The sequence below is a fragment of the Pseudophryne corroboree genome, chromosome 4 (assembly GCF_028390025.1).
Source record: "Pseudophryne corroboree isolate aPseCor3 chromosome 4, aPseCor3.hap2, whole genome shotgun sequence".
NCBI classification, from domain to species: Eukaryota; Metazoa; Chordata; class Amphibia; order Anura; family Myobatrachidae; genus Pseudophryne; species Pseudophryne corroboree.
In genome coordinates, this window is record NC_086447.1 from 901,971,707 (window position 1) to 901,993,100 (window position 21,394).

At 46.6% G+C, this 21,394-nt stretch overlaps 1 protein-coding gene across 1 annotated transcript in view; it reads right to left on the reverse strand.

Annotated features, from left to right (window-relative positions):
• Nucleotides 1-13,364: 13,364 nt before the first annotated feature.
• The window catches only part of ALK (ALK receptor tyrosine kinase), a 1,590,950-nt gene continuing 1,582,920 nt past the window's right edge, over nt 13,365-21,394 (reverse strand). Inside the window, exons 26-27 of the mRNA XM_063919418.1 lie at nt 20,891-20,981; nt 13,365-14,814 (exon numbers count right to left, since the gene is read on the reverse strand). Coding sequence (XP_063775488.1) covers nt 14,122-14,814; nt 20,891-20,981 — 784 coding nt within the window. The 3' untranslated portion in view covers nt 13,365-14,121. The remainder of the gene's footprint in view (nt 14,815-20,890; nt 20,982-21,394) is intronic.

A 21,394-nucleotide genomic window follows, 5' to 3' on the forward strand; every position in this document is an offset into this window, starting at 1 on the left:
AGACATCTGATCCCGCTGTGGGTGATTGAGCAGTAATAGAAGGTCAAGGATCGCAGTCTGCTTGTTAATATCTTCGCCCGGTATTTACTGCTCTGTGTAAATGACGTCGTGCTGCGAAGTTGAGTATGAGTAACTGAGAAGTGAGATCTGTAGTTGGTGATCACGTTATAGTTAGTTCTCAGTGAGGTCAGATGGTAGAAATAACATTTCACAACCGCTCTTATACTGGGCCTGAGTCTGCGTCGTAGGTGCTGCTGACATTACTGTATACAGGGATTTTATTTTATTTGTGTAACTCTGCGTGCATGAAAATGTCTATACACGCCTTCTGCGCATTTGTTACACAGCGTATGTACGAAGGCGCTGCAGCGATCAGGACAAACGGAGTGGTATGTACAGGTAGAATTAGCAGAGAAACAAGAATCTGTTGGCTGTTGTGTATATTAAGAAACAATAGAACCCGCTCGTTAAGGATTGTCCGTGCCTCCTTGCAGCACATTGGGGGTTATTCAGAGCTGTTAGCAAACCAAAAAGTTAGCAATTGGGCAAAACACTGCAGGTGGGGCAGATGTAACATGTGCAGAGAGAGTTAGATTTGGGTGGGTTATATTGTTTCTGTGCAGGGTAAATACTGGCTGCTTTATTTTTACTCTGCATTTTGGATTTCAGTTTGAACACACTCCACCCAAATCTAACTCTCTCTGCACATGTTACATCTGCCCCACCTGCAGTGCACATGGTTTTGCCCAATTGCTAACTTTTTTGGTTTGCTAACAACTCTGAAAAACCCCCCGTTGTACTTAGTTTCCATAGAATTATACTGTACCGTCCAAGCCATACCGTGTCAGAAATAGAGCAAAGCCAACGCCTGGCAGGGAATGTATATGTCACACTTCTTCAATTACACTATGTTTTTGTACTCCTAGTGTCAATGGACATAGAGGGGAAATGTATCAAACTGTCAAATGGGAGAAGTTGCCCATAGTGACCAACCAGCTTCTGTCAACCATTTATCTATGACATTCTATAAAAGGATAGTTAGAAGCTGGTTGCTATAGGCAACCCCTTCACTTGCCCTCTTTAGCTTTGGTAAATATCACTCTTACTGGGCGTTAGGAGCATGCGGTCACCACATCTCAACCCTGCAGCAGCACTGAAATAATTGCACTCAGGAATAAGGTTCCGGAACCTTCGCTGAATTTAAATAATTTCTGTTACGGTGCAATGAGTCAATATTCTTTCATGAATAAATAGCCCCATCGCTGCCGTGTGTCTGATGCTGTAAGGCAGGGATTATTAATCCGTTTTCAGTTGGGATCCTGGTTTTTGTCTGGGAATCGGCTTAAGCAATATGAAAGCGGTGTACAAACACGGTAACCCCGCCGCAGCTGCAGACGTCGGCCGGCACATAATCTTATTGTATTTGCAGCTAAAACACAAACTAATCTGTGCAAGTTTATATTCGGAGTATTAACTGTTCTCGCAGAATTCTCCTTAATTCCCTCTCTAGTCTGGGGATATGCGTTCGGGCTGTAAGTATTATTTAAAGCCCTGATGATAAAGGCAAAGTTCTTTTTACTAACGTCCGTGCTAAGAATGCTATATCCCTGCTTGTGCAGGATAAAAGGTCATTGCTTAGATCAAAGGTTCCCAAACGCGGTCCTCAAGGCACCCCAACGGCGCTGGTTTTAAATGTATCCATGCTTGGCCACAGGTGACTTAATTAGCACCTTAGTCAATTTGATTTAACCATCTGTGCTGAGTTATGGATATACCTAAAACCTGGACTGTTGGGGTGCCTTGAGGACCGCGTTTGGGAACCTCTGGCTTAGATTCTTCAAACTTTTTGCAAATGAATAGCTGGTGGGTTGATATCCTAGGGGAGGGGTAGGGAGCAAGTCTGCTCCCCCAAGCCTCCCACTCCTATAACCACCTATGAAGTTTTTTTAGTATCCACCTGACCTCCTCCTCTTCTTCCTCCTCCCTTCACAGTGGTAGGAAGAAGAGAAGCTCTCCCTGCACAAAATGTTTTCTACAATGTTTATTTCAATAAAGAATACGATGCGCACACCATTATGCAAAACGCCGATTCGGATGTAGAACCTTTATTGATCGTCATGCTGATTCAACATATAACACGCAAATACAATACAAATACAGTAATGAATACAAAATACTTATATTTATAATAAGAATTTACTTACCGATAATTCTATTTCTCGTAGTCCGTAGTGGATGCTGGGGACTCCGTAAGGACCATGGGGAATAGCGGCTCCGCAGGAGACTGGGCACATCTAAAGAAAGCTTTAGGACTATCTGGTGTGCACTGGCTCCTCCCCCTATGACCCTCCTCCAAGCCTCAGTTAGAATACTGTGCCCGGACGAGCGTACACAATAAGGAAGGATTTTGAATCCCGGGTAAGACTCATACCAGCCACACCAATCACACTGTACAACTTGTGATCTGAACCCAGTTAACAGCATGATAACAGAGGAGCCTCTAGAAAAGATGGCTCACTACAGCAATAACCCGATTTTTTGGTAACAATAACTATGTACCAGTATTGCAGACAATCCGCACTTGGGATGGGCGCCCAGCATCCACTACGGACTACGAGAAATAGAATTATCGGTAAGTAAATTCTTATTTTCTCTAACGTCCTAAGTGGATGCTGGGGACTCCGTAAGGACCATGGGGATTATACCAAAGCTCCCAAACGGGCGGGAGAGTGCGGATGACTCTGCAGCACCAATTGAGAGAACTCCAGGTCCTCCTCAGCCAGGGTATCAATTTTGTAGAATTTTACAAACGTATTTGCTCCTGACCAAGTAGCTGCTCGGCAAAGTTGTAAAGCCGAGACCCCTCGGGCAGCCGCCCAAGATGAGCCCACCTTCCTTGTGGAGTGGGCATTTACAGATTTTTGGCTGTGGCAGGCCTGCCACAGAATGTGCAAGCTGAATTGTACTACAAATCCAACGAGCAATAGTCTGCTTAGAAGCAGGAGCACCCAGCTTGTTGGGTGCATACAGGATAAACAGCGAGTCAGATTTTCTGACTCCAGCCGTCCTGGAAACATATTTTCAGGGCCCTGACAACGTCTAGCAACTTGGAGTCCTCCAAGTCCCTAGTAGCCGCAGGCACTACAATAGGTTGGTTCAGGTGAAACGCTGAAACCACCTTAGGGAGAAACTGAGGACGAGTCCTCAATTCCGCCCTGTCCGAATGGAAAATCAGATAAGGGCTTTTACAGGATAAAGCCGCCAATTCTGACACGCGCCTGGCCCAGGCCAGGGCCAACAGCATGACCACTTTCCATGTGAGATATTTTAACTCCACAGATTTAAGTGGTTCAAACCAATGTGACTTTTGGAACCCAAAAAACTACATTGAGATCCCAAAGTGCCACTGGAGGCACAAAAGGAGGCTGTATATGCAGTACCCCTTTTACAAACGTCTGAACTTCAGGGACTGAAGCTAGTTCTTTTTGGAAGAAAATTGACAGGGCCGAAATTTGAACCTTAATGGACCCCAATTTCAGGCCCATAGACACTCCTGTTTGCAGGAAATGTAGGAATCGACCCAGTTGAATTTCCTCCGTCGGGCCTTACTGGCCTCGCACCACGCAACATATTTTCGCCAAATGCGGTGATAATGTTTTGCGGTTACATCCTTCCTGGCTTTGATCAGGATAGGGATGACTTCATCCGGAATGCCTTTTTTCCTTCAGGATCCGGCGTTCAACCGCCATGCCGTCAAACGCAGCCGCGGTAAGTCTTGGAACAGACAGGGTCCTTGTTGGAGCAGGTCCCTTCTTAGAGGTAGAGGCCACGGATCCTCCGTGAGCATCTCTTGAAGTTCCGGTTACCAAGTCCTTCTTGGCCAATCCGGAGCCACGAATATAGTGCTTACTCCTCTCCATCTTATCAATCTCAGTACCTTGGGTATGAGAGGCAGAGGAGGGAACACATACACTGACTGGTACACCCACGGTGTTACCAGAGCGTCTACAGCTATTGCCTGAGGGTCCCTTGACCTGGCGCAATACCTGTCGAGTTTTTCCCAACGGTTTATAATCATGTGGAAGACTTCTGGGTGAAGTCCCCACTCTCCCGGGTGGAGGTCGTGCTGAGGAAGTCTGCTTCCCAGTTGTCCACTCCCGGAATGAATACTGCTGACAGTGCTATCACATGATTTTCCGCCCAGCGAAGAATCCTTGCAGCTTCTGCCATTGCCCTCCTGCTTCTTGTGCCACCCTGTCTGTTTACGTGGGTGACTGCCGTGATGTTGTCCGACTGGATCAACACCGGCTGACCTTGAAGCAGAGGTCTTGCTAAGCTTAGAGCATTGTAAATGGCCCTTAGCTTCAGGATATTTATGTGAAGTGATGTCTCCAGGCTTGACCATAAGCCCTGGATATTCCTTCCCTGTGTGACTGCTCCCCAGCCTCGCAGGCTGGCATCCGTGGTCACCAGGACCCAGTCCTGAATGCCGAATCTGCGGCCCTCTAGAAGATGAGCACTCTGCAACCACCACAGGAGGGACACCCTTGTCCTTGGTGACAGGGTTAGCCGCTGATGCATCTGAAGATGCGACCCGGACCATTTGTCCAGCAGGTCCCACTGGAAAGTTCTTGCGTGGAATCTGCCGAATGGGATTGCTTCGTAGGAAGCCACCATTTTACCCAGAACCCTTGTGCATTGATGCACTGAGACTTGGCTCGGTTTTAGGAGGTTCCTGACTAGCTCGGATAACTCCCTGTCTTTCCCCTCCGGGAGAAACACCTTTTTCTGGACTGTGTCCAGGATCATCCCTAGGAACCGAAGACAAGTCGTCGGAACCAGCTGCGATTTTGGAATATTGAGAATCCAATCGTGCTGCCGCAACACTACCTGAGATAGTGCTACACCGACCTCCAACTGTTCCCTGGATCTTACCCTTATCAGGGAATCGTCCAAGTAAGGGATAACTAAAATTCCCTTCCTTCGAAGGAATATCATCATTTCGGCCATTACCTTGGTAAAGACCCGGGGTGCCGTGGACCATCCATACGGCAGCGTCTGAACTGATAGTGACAGTTCTGTACCATAAACCTGAGGTACCCTTGGTGAGAAGGGTAAATTTTGACATGAAGGTAAGCATCCTTGATGTCCCGAGACATCATGTAGTCCCCTTCTTCCAGGTTCGCAATCACTGCTCTGAGTGACTCAATCTTGAATTTGAACCTCTGTATGTAAGTGTTCAAAGATTTTAGATTTAGAATCGGTCTCACCGAGCCGTCCGGCTTCGGTACCACAACAGTGTGGAATAATACCCCGTTCCCTGTTGCAGGAGGGGTACCTTGATTATCACCTGCTGGGAATACAGCTTGTGAATGGCTTCCAAAACTGTCTCCCTGTCAGAAGGAGACATCGGTAAAGCCGACTTTAGGAAAACGGCGAGGGGGAGACGTCTCGAATTCTAATTTGTACCCCTGAGATATCACCTGAAGGATCCAGGGGTCTACTTGCGAGTGAGCCCACTGCGCGCTGAAATTCATTGAGACGGGCCCCCCACCGTGCCTGATTCTGCTTGTAAAGCCCCAGCGTCATACTGAGGGCTTGGCAGAGGCGGGAGAGGGTTTCTGTTCCTGGGAACTGGCTGATTTCTGCAGCCTTTTTCCTCTCCCTCTGTCACAGGGCAGAAATGAGGAACATTTTGCCCGCTTGTCCACGAAAAGACTGCGCCTGATAATACGGCGTCTTCTCATGTTGAGAGGCGACCTGGGGTACAAACGTGGATTTCCCAGCTGTTGCCGTGGCCACCAGGTCTGAAAGACCGACCCCAAATAACTCCTCCCCTTATTAAGGCAATACTTCCAAATGCCATTTGGAATACGCATCACCTGACCACTGACGTGTCCATAACCCTCTACTGGTAGAAATGGACAACGCACTTAGACTTGATGGCAGTCGGCAAATATTCCGCTGTGCATCACGCATATATAGAAATGCATCTTTTAAATGCTCTATAGGCAAAAATATACTGTCCCTATCTAGGGTATCAATATTTTCAGTCAGGGAATCCGACCACGCCAACCCAGCACTGCACATCCAGGCTGAGGCGATTGCTGGTCGCAGTATAACACCAGTATGTGTGTAAATACATTTTAGGATACCCTCCTGCTTTCTATCAGCAGGATCCTTAAGGGCGGCCATCTCAGGAGAGGGTAGAGCCCTTACAAGCGTGTGAGCGCTTTATCCACCCTAGGTGGTGTTTCCCAACGCACCCTAACCTCTGGCGGGAAAGGATATAATGCCAATAACATTTTAGAAATTATCAGTTGTTATCGGGGGAAAACCACGCATCATCACACACCTCATTTAATTTCTCAGATTCAGGAAAACTACAGGTAGTTTTTCCTCACCGAACATAATACCCCTTTTTGGTGGTACTCGTATTATCAGAAATGTGTAAAACATTTTTCATTGCCTCAATCATGTAACGTGTGGCCCTACTGGAAGTCACATTTGTCTCTTCACCGTCGACACTGGAGTCAGTATCCGTGTCGGCGTCTATATCTGCCATCTGAGGTAACGGGCGCTTTAGAGCCCCTGACGGCCTATGAGACGTCTGGACAGGCACAAGCTGAGTAGCCGGCTGTCTCATGTCAACCACTGTCTTTTATACAGAGCTGACACTGTTACGTAATTCCTTCCAACAGTTCTCCACTCAGGTGTCGACCCCCTAGAGGGTGACATCACTATTACAGGCAATCTGCTCCGTCTCCACATCATTTTTCTCCTCATACATGTCGACACAAACGTACCGACATACAGCACACACACAGGGAATGCTCTGATAGAGGACAGGACCCCACTAGCCCTTTGGGGAGACAGAGGGAGAGTTTGCCAGCACACACCAAAGCGCTATATATATACAGGGATAACCTTATATAAGTGTTTTTCCCCTTATAGCTGCTGTATTGTTAATACAGCGCCTAATTAGTGCCCCCCTCTCTTTTTTAACCCTTTCTGTAGTGTAGTGACTGCAGGGGAGAGCCAGGGGAGCTTTCCTCCAACTGAGCTGTGAGGGAAAATGGCGCCAGTGTGCTGAGGAGATAGGCTCCGCCCCTTTTTCGCGGACTTTTCTCCTGCTTTTTTATGGATTCTGGCAGGGGTTAAAATTCATCCATATAGCCCTGGGGGCTATATGTGATGTATTTTCGCCAGCCAAGGTGTTTTTATTGCTGCTCAGGGCGCCCCCCCCTAGCGCCCTGCACCCTCAGTGACCGAAGTGTGAAGTGTGCTGAGGAGCAATGGCGCACAGCTGCAGTGCTGTGCGCTACCTTGGTGAAGACAGGATGTCTTCTGCCGCCGATTTTCCGGACCTTCTGGCTCTGTAAGGGGGCCGGCGGCGTGGCTCTGGGACCCATCCATGGCTGGGCCTGTGATCGTCCCTCTGGAGCTAATGTCCAGTAGCCTAAGAAGCCCAATCCACTCTGCACGCAGGTGAGTTCGCTTCTTCTCCCCTTAGTCCCTCGATGCAGTGAGCCTGTTGCCAGCAGGTCTCACTGAAAATAAAAAACCTAAACTAAAACTTTCACTAAGAAGCTCAGGAGAGCCCCTAGTGTGCACCCTTCTCGTTCGGGCACAGAGATCTAACTGAGGCTTGGAGGAGGGTCATAGGGGGAGGAGCCAGTGCACACCAGATAGTCCTAAAGCTTTCTTTAGATGTGCCCAGTCTCCTGCGGAGCCGCTATTCCCCATGGTCCTTACGGAGTCCCCAGCATCCACTTAGGACGTTAGAGAAATATTATTATACATATACTTTATATCAATACATGTTTATTAGATAGTATTATCCCTGATGTGCTGAGCCCCATATAAATAATGTTGCATAAACTGCTTCATATTAAGCAGGCGTTCCAAAGCTACTGTACAGAATGGAGATGAGAGACTACAGCGGACTGTACTGCGCTCCGTCTGTTGGCTGCTTTGTGGATGAATCTCGTCTGATCGCCAGATCCCGCTTGAGAGAAAGTAATTATAATAATGATAATTCTGAGCAAGTTTATACAAGGTCTACAACAAAACTACTTTTTGGTATTCTCTGTGTATAGTGATACCCTAGGTATATGATATGGAAGTTACTTAAACTGTATTCTTTAAATATCTTAAGATATACACCAGATACATGGCATTCTTCACAATTCTTGGGTTCATCACTGACCTCATCCCATTCCCCCTAAGGCCTCATACACTTGTGGGGAAAGCAGGGACAATGTAACATACGACATCAAGTTAGCGGGGTGACTCAGTGTAGACTGGTGCCTGCATTGGATGGGAAGTCATTTATCTGTGGCATGCCATGGCTCAACAACAGTCAGAGCAATATATCCCAAAGTCCCGGGGGGGGGGGGGGGGGGTGTATGAACTATTTGGAAAATGATGAATTGGACGTTGCTCACTCCATGCTGCCATATTTCTTTCACTGTCCACACATCACAGACTTTAAACTGTGTAATTTGCAGGAGAGAGGCCTAAAACTTAGTGATATCTTCTTTACCTACTGTTTGGACAAGAATATTTTTTAGGGCTTTGTACATAGGGAAGTCCTGGCCACGTTTCCATCATTTGGTCTGTTCCACCATCTAATGCATGTGTCAGGGCGAGAAACGTGGCTATGTTTCTCATGTGGGTTTCGGGTCTGATTCAGGGTTGTACCCTGATGTTCCAACTGCAGGGTTTCAGCAGTGGTACTTCTGGAATATCAGGCATTGGAGTTACAATCAGAAAGGCACTCATTGGTGGATACTGACGATCCTTTACATCATGGGGAAACCTCCCAGGGACAGAATATTGATCTGGATATTGCGGAACACACATTCAACCACTAGGGGGACCTCTATTACACGATAACCTAGAGGCAAGAGGCACATTGTACCTCCAGCTTGAAATAGAAGACTTTTACTAGATTTTGAGCATTTTGTACTATTGAAGAATTTTTTCTTCATTATTCTTTTTATTTTCATCATCTTTTCAGGCGTGGCGAAAATGTTTTGATGCTTTTTCCTGTAATGTAAATTGGGACACTTAAGAGCAACTGTAATCTCCATTTTCCCTATTTCATATAAAAGAACATGGGAAAAAATGTATCTTTGTGTGCTACGGTTATGTTTAATGACCATTTTGATAGCCCTGCCCACTGCGGCAATATGGAAATCGTACTCTTGCCATGCAGGCGGGTTTCTCTCCCATATGAGCGCCAGACAAGTGACGTCTGCTTTCTCTAGCCTCAATTCCTGAAATGAACTAAGCAGGAGTCTGCAGTAACTAATTCATACGTTGGGGCTTATGTAATAATATGGTGGGATATGTGCGGTAGCCACTGGCAAACCAGTGACAAGGGTAGCTTTGGGTCACAGTTGTATTTGTCCACATATAACACCATGCTACCACATAGAGCACCGCTGGGATCTGGGACAGATAATAAAGTAGATCTTTCTATTTTTCAAAAGATAGATTCAAAATGTCAACTCTGTAAGGAAAGGAAAATGGTTCAATTTATTTGAATGTATATTCAAATAAATTGGTTATGGGTTCGATTCCTACCATGTCCCTAACTGTGTGGAGTTTGTATATTCTCCTCGTGCTTGCGTGGGTTTCCTCTGGGTACTCCGGTTTCAATCAAAAAATATACTGGTAGGTTAATTGGATCCCAACATAATTAACCCTAGTGTGACCGTGTCTGTGTACATGTGGTAGGGAATATAGATTGTAAGCTCCACAGGGGCAGGGACTGATGTGAATGGCCAAATACTCTCTGTAAAGCGCTGCGGAATATGTGTGCGCTATATAAATAACTGGTAATAAATAAATGTATATATCATAGTTGCCAATATTTGAAAATTGCTACCAGCGACTGCAGTGTGCTACAATTCTCAGCATGTCCTGTTCATTGAATTTGGATTTCCCATTATTTTTTATTTAAATACTCCACAATGGATAAGTATTTTAGCTCAGAGAATTAGAAGAGATGGTGATATATATATAATTGTACTGTACAGTTGGTAAAAGTGGGAAAACCGGGAAATATCCTGTGACAAATCTTTATGCCCCGTTACTGTATCTGGAGATCAGGGACAGTTGGTGCCTTTGTTTTCCTATATTACGAGTAGCAAACACGTTTACGTTTCAATGTGGGTTTGGATTAAATAAAGAAAAAAGTTTTTCCTTTAATATCAATATTGATCAAGAAGAATTTTTGCAGTCGGCGGGCCGTTGAAATTACTAGTAAATAAGGGCCTCAGCCGGTACAAAATGATTTGCCCTCCAAATGATCACTATTATAGCCCTGGTAGACTTAAGTCATTTGTGTTTATAACTCCCTTTTACGTTAATTAACTCTTTCTCTAGACCAGTGGTTCTCAACTCCAGTCCTAAAGTACTCCCAACAGGTCATGTTTTCTGTATTTCTATAACCATGTACATGTGAGTGGATCGATATTGCTAGGTTAGTAAATATTCAATCTTTTTTCAAAGATCTAAATCCTGAAAACATTACCTGTTATGGGTACTTAAGGACTAGAGTTGAGAACCACTGCTCAAGACTGTTTAGTTGTCACCTGTTGAGAAGTCAGTGTGGACCCCACCTCTAGACTGAATGGGTGTCACCTATTGGGGAGTCAGCGTGGACCCCCACCTCTAGGATTGTCACCAGTTGAGAAGTCGGTGTGGACCCCACGTCTAGATTGTATAGGTGTCACCTGTTGAGAAGTCAGTGTGGACCCCACCTATAGACTGTATGGGTGTCACCTGTTCAGAAGTCGGTGTGGAACCCCACCTCTAGACTGGTTACCTGTTGAGGAGTCAGCATGGAGCCCACCTTGAGATTGTATCATTGTAACCTGTTGAGAAGTTAGTGTGGACCCCCACCTCTAGACTGTGGGCTTGTCACCTGTTGAGAAGTCAGTGTGGACCCCATGTCTAAACTGAAAGGGTGTCACCTGTTGAGGAGTCAGTGTTGACCCATACCTCTAGACTGTGGGGTTGTCACCTGCTGAGGAGTCAGTGTGGCTCCCCACCTCTAGACTGTGGGTTGTCACCTGCTGAGGAGTCAGTGTGGGTCCCCACCTCTAGACTGTGGGCTGTCACCTGTTGAGGAGTCAGTGTGGACCCCATGTCTAAACTTAATGGGTATCACCTGTTCAGGAGTCAGTGTGTTTTACCACCTCTAGCCTGCATGGGTGTCACCTGTTTGGGAGTCAGTGTGGACCCCACCTCTAGACTGTATGGGTGTCACCTATTGGGGAGTCAGTGTGGGACCCCAGCTATAGACTGCATGGGTGTCACCTCTTGGGGAGTCAGTGTGGACCCCACCTCTGCAGTGTTTACGGACTAAAGTATCTTATTTCTTAACAATACTAGCACTGGATCAGCATGATCTACTGTATGCTTCAGACACATCACTTATACATCCTCAGGGTCTCCTAACTTTCCCAGTGTTGAAGAAGTATAAAGCATAGCCCGAGGTAAGGAATTTTAATAAAAGGCTTAAAGGTGTCACTGGAGGCAAAATATGATTCAGCAAACTCTCGGCCTCTCTCCCCGCTGCCCATTTGGGAGATGAAAAGTGAGAAAGCTCTTTGAGAAGAATGATTATTCTGCAAACTGCTCTCAGATAAGAGAGGAAAGTCTCTCATCAGCATTATCTTCTTCAGGGGTCCCAGGATGATCATCCTGCTCTCCAAATACAAAAAGGTGCATCGCCCCCATTTCTCCTCATTAAGTGCAATAGAACTGCCGGAACCTGCTGCGAATCAGTTATGACAAATTGGCACAAATTTAATTTGATAAAGTTTAACCATGTGCGCTGCCTCACGTCTGATTTTACTGACGGACTTACAGTACAACGCTGGAGTTTTCACGCTTCTAATTTGTTTTTCAAAAAGAAAAAAAAAGTGAAATTCTTAATTTAAAAAAAGTTATTCAAAGGTGTTTGAAAATAAGAATATTTAAGAACACAAAGTTTAATGCAAACCTCGAAGTGTGAATGGCAGGTACGGGACATGCACTACAAAAACTGGAATCCGGTTTAGTTGGCGATTTGCGCTGTGTACGGGTACATGGCCTTCAAAAGCGTTCAGCACAGTTCATGGTCCCTTTACGGCCAATCTTGCCTTGGACTGGTGGCCTATGTAGCTGTGAACAAAAATCAACGAGTCTGGAAATATCATTTGCCTCACCTACATGTAGGGAACTTGGGCTATTAGGATCAACCCCTATATGACAGTTAATGCATAAGAAATGTTACTATTTAAAATTTTAGGTTCAGGCTACGGGGGGAGGGTTAGGCTGCGTTCGTGGAGGTTAGGTTTAGGCTACAGGGAGGGGTGGGGTTAAGTTTAGGCATCCCCCAGGGAGGGTTAGGTTTAGGCTGCTACAGAAAGGGAGGGTTAGGGGGCCAGAGGGGGAAAGAAAGTTGGGATTCTGATCATCGGGATGCCAGCAAATCAATCCCAGCCCGTTACAGAGTTAGATTTGGGTGGGGTAGGTTCAAACTGAAATCTAAATTGTAATGTAAAAATTAAGCTGTCCAACATTTGTGGGCTACATGCAAAAGCAGCCGGTATTTATCCTGCACAGAAAAAAAAAATATAACCCACCCAAAGCGAAATCTCTCTGCACATTATATCAGCCCCACCTGCAGTGCAACATGCTTTTGCCCAGTTGTGTGCATTTTGGCTTTGCTTACATCTATTCATTAGGCCCACTGTCCGCCGGTACAGGAATGGGTGAGGGGGAACTCTGCAGGTGGACTGCGTACAAATATGGGTGGAGGGTCTGCTGCACATGGGAGCCCTAGCCGTCTATAATGTAAATGGGAAGTTTGCAGAAACTAGGCTTCTAGTTCGGTGTGCATATGTCACCTGGGTCATGCAAACCCCGGAGGACCACAACTGGCCGACAAAAAGGTGAGTCTATGCCTCTACCGTGCCAGCTTTGCCAGGAAACAGTATTACACCCCCCCACTCCTCCATTACCGACAGCTGAAGCTCCTCCCATATCTCCAGGACAGTGTTCTGATTGGATTGAATACAAGTCAATAAGAGACCGCGGTGGAGCTGCATCAAACCTTATAAAGAGGACAGATAGAGAAGTTTCCCAAAGCAACCAGTTTCTAGCTAGCATTTTATAGAAGGTACAGTACTTGATAAATAATTACTTGTCCTCTTTAGAAGGTAATACATCTCCCCCCTGCATCCTTTCAGTTGAGAAACACAAAGGACATATTTAGGATAAGAACTTGTGTTATTGCACCTATTACACAGCTTTATGTGGTCTCTAATCCCACACAGTAGGACATATATGACATAACCAGGGCAAAAACTTAGCAGCCAATAAGAAGTTTGCTTTAATCTTGTAGCCGGTAATATTAGCAGGATCTGCGTGATTTCTATGAACCCCTGTACTGATCTGTAGAAACCACCCCCATCCCAGCATGTAATTTCCCTCATTAGTTGTCTGTGTTTGAAAGCAATCCCCAATAACTCAATTTATCGCCTTCGTTCCTTCCCCAACCTCAGCAACCATATCCTGATGTAAATGAGTTGGCCAAGGTGGGACGTAGCCTGATTCTTGTGTACCTCTCTATAAAGCCACAAGTAACCACTGAAACACTGTTAGATGATAGCGACACGGCATACGGGTCTAGCCGAACATACAGTAAGATTTCTCCTGGTGGAGTCTTCATGGTACGGAGAGATGGAAGATGAGCTGGTAACGCGTGTGCCGTGGTCGAGCTGTCTCAGACCATTACATTGGACGTGATACAAGAAATACAGAATGTTTGCAACTGGTCTCTCCAAATAACAGTTTGAAAAAAGAAAATGATCCTTAGCCTATTACTTGGATACATCGTATCAATCAATTGACATCTGCAGTGTGAGCTCACAAGACCTGCGGTGGTGGCCTTTGTTGGCCAGTCATTGACGACTGGTCTTTGTTGGCCGGTCCTGGACGACTGTATTTTCGGAATGAGAATGAAGGGTTTGGCACATATTAAAAAATATCTATTGACACGTCTTCTGTAAGTGTGGCAATAATGCAAGTCCTCCAGTGGCAAGGAGGTGGGTTGAGCAGTTAGGCATTCTCCTGGCTTGGATTGCTCTTGCTTCTTGGGATAAAGTCTTTGTGTTTGGTGGGACATGGTGGGACTGGCGTTTCTACAGGAAGACCTTGCTGCTGGTATCCGTAATTAACTGTGCCGCAAGGAAAGTTGCGCAGCCTAAACAGAGGCACTTCCTGAATGTTTGAAGTCAGTGTTGAAGGTTCTAGTAGGACAGAGGAGCCCGGGAGCCTACCGGCAGGAATCCTGGGGACGGCCGGGCAGCTTCCCTCATTCACTGTGTTCTCTCTCTCGGAAACTGGGTTATCCGGAGAAGCAATATTTTTGTCTACTGTTTTTCCTGTAAACCATGAACCATACGTAGGGTTCCAGAGGTTAGTAGGTTTATTCCTGGACCCCCTAGCGCTGTGTAGCTCCGTAGGTGGGTTGGCTTGTACAAAGACTGTGTTGTCGTGTCCTTTGTCTGCAGGTGGTCTGCCCTCCACGTGACCTTGTGGTTCAGCGTGGACTTTATTGGGGACTTTTCTGACAGGTGGCACCGGAGGGGGAGACTGAACCCTCTGTCTCTCCCCCTTCCGTGCCTTTTCAGGCGTAACTAGGAGCGGCGGAATTACGTCCGGATCTTCTGGGCGCGTAGGAACCTTTTCTTCCTCCTCCATCAGTGGGACGTATTCTATGGGCAGGGACGTGTTTATGACATCTGGGTCCTGCAAGTAACACACCACTTTTAATTAGGTATACTGTACTTCAACATATTTACATAGCCAATAAGATTACTCCATTAACAAATGAAACGTTCTATATTACCAACCCTAAAATGCAGAAAAATAATTAATCCCCTACTAAATTATTTTCTATAAAGTAAGTTATGTATCTTTATGTCACATAGCCATGACCAGCACAGTTGGTGTAGTGGTTAGTATTACTGCCTCACAGCACTGAGGTCTTGTGTTCTATTCCCACCACGTCCCCAACTGTGTGGTACACTATCACCTCGCTTGCGTAGGTTTCCTCCCACACTCCAAAAATATACTGAATTACAGAAATGAATCCCAGCGTGTGCATGTGTATATGTGATAGTGAATATAGATTGTAAGCTCACTGGGACAGAGACATGTGAATGGCCAAATATTCTTTGTGTAAGCTGCGGAATGTGTGTGTACTGTTTAAATAAATGGAACAAAGGGCCTAATTTAGAGACGGGGACGTATTAAGAGAGGAGGGGGCCCGTGTGCAGCTCCGCCTGGACCCCCTCCTCCCTAGCCGGCAGTATCAGCGCAGCAGCCTGACTCTGAGCAGTAGGAGCACAGTAGACTCTAGCGCTGCGCCCGAGTCTACTGCTCATGCGCTGGTCTCCGGGAATATGGTGCTGCGGCCATTTTCCCGGTGATCTTCCAACATGCGCCAAGCGCCAGGAAAATAGCCACCACTCCATTTTAATGTGGGCCCTCCCTGACCCAGGGGCCTGTGTGCACCCATTATAGATATGCCACTGTCCAGAGATGTATGCTAATGTATTCATAGCTTTGTACGCAGTGACTGGGTGAATTCAAATGTCGCAGCCGCCAGGATTTGTATATAGATGTCTAGTGGCGGATTTGCAAATCCTTGAGACTGTCGCAGACTATCAAAGTTATGAGTGACTATATGTTCCCGCAGCATGGGCGCAGGGAGTCAGACGCCGGAGACACGAGCTGCATGGGAGGGGGGGAGGGGGGGGTTTGCCCCAAAACGCTCACAGCTGTGTATCCCGGCGGTCGGTATGCTGACCGCCGGGATACCCAGCCCCGAGAACGCATATCGGTAACCAGATCTAACCTGCAAGTTTAGTAAGTGGTCATCCTTTCAGTGGTGATAAACATTTGTACTTTGGCTGTAAAGTTGAACCTAAACACACCTGCAAATCCTCTAGTGCTGCCTGCGCAAAGCGATTCATTCATGTAGGAGCAATGCAGAAAGCAGGCATCTGTCTATGCTTTGTATAATATCACTCATATAATCGTTGTGCAGGCACTGGGTCATTTATCGCAGTCCTCTCTGAGATCCTTAATGTGGCTGAGAAGTTATTTGCAGCATAATGATGGCGGTCCATCCTCGCGCTGATGTTTAATGATAAGCACATTTAGGTGTTGATTCTATTACTATATTGATGGGGGATGCGGTCAAGATCCCGCCGGACAGGATCCTGGCGGTCGGAATACCGACCGGCACAATCCCAACATATTCTCCCTCTGTGGGTGTCCACGCCACCCATAGAGGGAGAATAAATTAGTGTCCCGAGCGTATCGAGGCACCGTGCCCGCAGCGTGGAGAGCGCAGTGAGCCCACAAGGGGCTGCGTTGCGCTCGCCCCCCTGTCAGGATTGTGCCTGTCGGGATCCCGTCCGGCGGTATCTCGTACTGATCCCATTTATGGTACACAGGGCTGGATTACTGGCCACATGGATCTGAAAATGATCAAGGCCTGTTTTGAGAAGCAGAGGGTGTGTGATTTGTACTGTGTGGGTGTGGTGAGTGATATGTGGGTGTGGCGAGTGCTGTATAGGTGTAGCCAGTCCTGTGTCTGTGTAATCAGTGCTGTGTGGGTGTGGTCATTGCTGTGGGTGTGGCCAGTGCTGTGTGGGTATAAAAGTTTTTGGCACATGACTAGTGCCACTATTGGAAGAAGATCCCTCTGTCTCCCCAGGACCTTGCAGAGCGCAGGCGTGAACTCAGCTGGACATACAGGGAACATTCCGCTAATATCTGCGGCCAAATTACATATGTACCCACCAGGCCCCTGTGGCCCAGGTGACGCGTTAATGTCGAATGCCTATAACAGAATTGGAAATGAGTATTTTCCGACTAACAGAGCCAGCCTTTGGCGTCTATAATAGAATAATAGAACTGTACCTCAGACGCTTATAAATGAATATTACTTAGGGAACTGAATAACCCGCTAGCAATTAAATAATTGTTGTTTTTTTATACATTTATTTCATTTTACTCCTCGCCAGAAAACGCTGTAGCATTAAATTATCCTTTTTTTTTTACGACTTGCGTTTCATCGTCTAAGTTCCAGGCCTGTAAGCCCGAGGCTCGCGGATGGATGGAGATGTCATTACCGGCCGCCAGCGGAAAGTTTACTCGTTTTACTGTTGGGAACTTAGTAGATTTATTTGTAAACTGGGAAATAAGTAATTATCCCGTTCAGTGATATAACAATGGTCCATGGTATACATAAAAGCAGACAGTGCAAGTGTTACAATTGCTCCAGTTTGAGCTATATCCCGAGTACAAGGGAACAAGGCCATTACTTACAGAGCCAGCGCCTGGCCGTGACTTTTATTGCGCCGGCAGACTGCTGTGTCAGGCTCTTAACGGTTTACGCTGCTTTCTTATCTCCTGTTCTGATTTTCTGTTCCTAGGCTTTAATCTCTTTGCATTGTCACTCCGCAGTACAGTGGTTAATTAAACAACAGATTATGCAGCCAGGAGTTAATGAAAAGCCGGCATTAATTGATTTATAATTGTCTTTTCATGACACCAGTCTCTTGGCTGCGCGCCAGGGTCTGGAACCCTGTAGGGTTTCTCTGAAAACTCCAATAATGCCACACCATACAGCGATAGGATCTGCAGCAGCATCGATCAGAGTCAATCACTGAAATATACGGAGCAGAAACTCTATGCTCTCTGTATCACCGGATACCGATATCTGCAAATCTGGTAATTCAGGCAATAAGATGAAACGATAGAGGATAAAAAGTATATTACTGAGCGTGGAAATGTCCAGATGCCACAGTGTACAAGGGAAAGGCCATCTGGACTGTACCACTGCCCTTTATATAGGGGGTGTACAGAGCATGTAAGGGAAAGCTCACCTGGACTGTACCACTGCCCTTTATATAGGTGGTGTACAGAGCATGCAAGGGAAAGGCCATCTGGACTGTACCACTGCCCTTTATATAGGGGTGTACAGAGAATGCAAGGGAAAGGCTACCTGGACTGTACCACTGCCCTTTATATAGGGGGTGTAAAGAGCATGTAAGGGAAAAGCCACCTGGACTGTACCACTGCCCTTTATATAGCGTGTGTACAGAGCATGTAAGGGAAAGCTCACCTGTACTGTACCACTGCCCTTTATATAGGGGTGTACAGAGCATGCAAGGGAAAGATCACCTGGACTGTACCACTGCCCTTTATATAGGGGGTGTACTGAGCATGTAAGGGAAAGCTCACCTAGACTGTACCTCTGCCCTTTATATAGGGGTGTACAGAGCATGCAAGGGAAAGGCCACCTGGACTGTACCACTGCCCTTTATATAGGGGTGTACAGAGCATGTAAGGGAAAGCTCACCTGGACTGTACCACTGCCCTTTATATAGGGGTGTACAGAGCATGTAAGGGAAAGATCACCTGGACTGTACCACTGGCCTTTATATAGGGGGTGTACAGAGCATGTAAGGCAGAGGTTCTCAAACTCGGTCCTCTGGGGGCACACACAGTGCATGTTTTGCAGGTCTCCTCACAGAATCGCAAGTGAAATAATTAGCTCCGCCTGTGGACCTTTTAAAATGTGTCAGTGAGTAATTAATACACCTGTGCACCTGCTGGGTTACCTGCAAAACATGCACTGTGTGTGCCCCCGAGGACCGAGTTTGAGAACCTCTGATGTAAGGGAAAGGCCATCTGGACTGTACCACTGCCCTTTATATAGAGGGTGTACAGAGCATGTAAGGGAAAGCTCACCTGGACTGTACCACTGCCCTTTATATAGGGGGTGTACAGAGCATGTAAGGGAAAGGCCATCTGGACTGTACCACTGCTCTTTATATAGGGGGTGTACAGAGCATGTAAGGGAAAGCTCACCTGGACTGTACCACTGCCCTTTATATAGGGGGTGTACAGAGCATGCAAGGGAAAGGCCACCTGGACTGTACCACTGCCCTTTATATAGGGGGTTGCCCTTTATATAGGGGGTGTACAGAGCATGCAAGGGAAGGGCCACCTGGATTGTACCATTGCCCTTTATATAGGGTGACCATAATATCCCTTTAATCTGGGACATCTATGATTTACACAGGTTCTGTGGCTGGCTAAACTCTAGACTGAATTTCACCTGGTTTTAGCCAGCCACAGAACCTGTGTAAATCATAGGTGTCCCAGATTAAAGGGATATTATGGTCACCCTACTTTATATAGGGGGTGTACAGAGCGTGCAAGGGAAAGGCCACCTGGACTGTACCACTGCTCTTTATATAGGTGGTGTGCAGAGTGTGCAAGGGAAAGGCCACCTGGGCTGTACCACTGCTCTTTAAATAGGGGGTGTACAGAGCATGAAAAGTAAAGACCACCTCAACTGTACCACTGCCCTTTATATAGAGGTGTACAGAGCATGCAAAGGAAAGGCCTCCTGGACTGTACTACTGCCCTTTATATAGGGGGTGTAAAGAGTGTACAAGGGAAAGGCCACCTGGACTGTACCACTGCCCTTTATATAGCGGGTGTACAGAGCATGTAAGGGAAAGATCACCGGTACTGTACCATTGTCCTTTATATAGGTGGTGTACAGAGCGTGCAAGGGAAAGGCCATCTGGACTGTACCACTGCCATTTAAATAGGGGGTGTACAGAGCGTGCAAAGGAAAGATCACCTGGACTGTACCACTGACCTTTATCAGAGCGTGCAAGGGAAAGATCACCTGGACTGTACCATTGTCCTTTATATAAGTCAGTGTTTCCCAACCTCGGTCCTCAAGGCACACTAACAGTCCTAGTTTTAGTGATATCCAGGTTTGAACACAGGTGACTTAATTAGTACCTCAGTTATTTTGATTTAACCATCTGTGCTGAAGCCTGGATATCACTAAAACCTGCACTGTTGGTGTGCCTTGAGGACCGTGGTTGGGAATGCCTGATATAAGTGATGTATATGGTGTGAAAGGAGAAGTGCACTGAACTGTACCACTGCCCTGCAGGAAAGCTCAGTTGGACTATTCCATTGCCCTTTACATAGGGGAGTACAGGTGTACACAGCGTGAGCGGGAAAGCTCTGTCCGTTATATACGGAAGTAGAAACACTGACGTATGGGGCAGACTGAGATATTCAGGGGATAGAGGGATGTGACTGGGTGCTAATGGTTATATACTTTTGGAACTACACATATATGGAACCCTTCTCTAGATATCTCATTTTTTGGGTACAATCATTTTTTTGCAATTAATGGCACTGACGCGCGGTCATGTGAGAGGTCACAGCCAGTGTCAAGGTTTATTTTTAGACTAAACTGTCCACAATTTGCTTCATGGGGTGCTGGGCCGCGCTGACCACTAACCTAATACTTCACCTGGAGCGTCTGAGAATTTGGTCAGCTGATAGCTGCAACTGTATGTTGACATCTAACATGACGACACCGCCACAATGTCAACATCTAATCCTAACATGAAGCCCAACCCTAAATGTCAACATTTTCACTGTCGACAAACCATATGTCGATATTCAACCCCTTTCGACAATTTCCAGATGCCGACATGTTACATGGCTGTCCACTTTTTACCTGCATGCCACCAAAGTGAATAGATCTGCAAAGTTGGACATTTAACAATAATTATGTATCAAAAATATACATGAAACTTAAAAAAAAAAAAACCTCTCCAAATTATGTTTTTTTGTGTTCTTTACATGATGGCCTCCGATATATCGGTAATCACGTGTCTGTGACATTATGCGGGAAGAATGTCGGCTGCATGCTACGCAGTATGAACAGTGACATCATTGCGCTATTTGTGTGCTTCGGTTACAGTACCTGCGTGCAGTAGTCGATCCTCTCCAGGATCATGGAAAAATGTGGCCGCTCCTCCGGCTGGTGCTGCCAGCACTGCGTCATAATCCGGTACCTGCAATGAAAAGACATTATCACCCTGGTACTGTACCTGGAAGAGAAAACACTTTGCTGGCTGTATACTCCATTAATTGCTCCTTAGCTTTTTCCGCATAAGTTCTGTTTCTCCGCATAAGTCTCTGCAGGATCCACACATCTCAGAACCTCCCACACAGCCAGCCCCTACCACACATCCCTGCCCTTCCACGTAACCCAGTTCATCCCACACAGCCAGCCCCTCCACACATTCCAGCCCCTCCCACACATCCCTGCCCTTTCCACACAGCCCAGCCCTCCCACACAGCCCAGCCCTTCCACGTAACCCAGTTCATCCCACACAGCCCAGCCCCTCCACGCATTCCAGCCCCTCCCTCACATCCCATAACTCCTATACACCCCTGCCCTTCCCACACAGCCAGCCCTCCAACA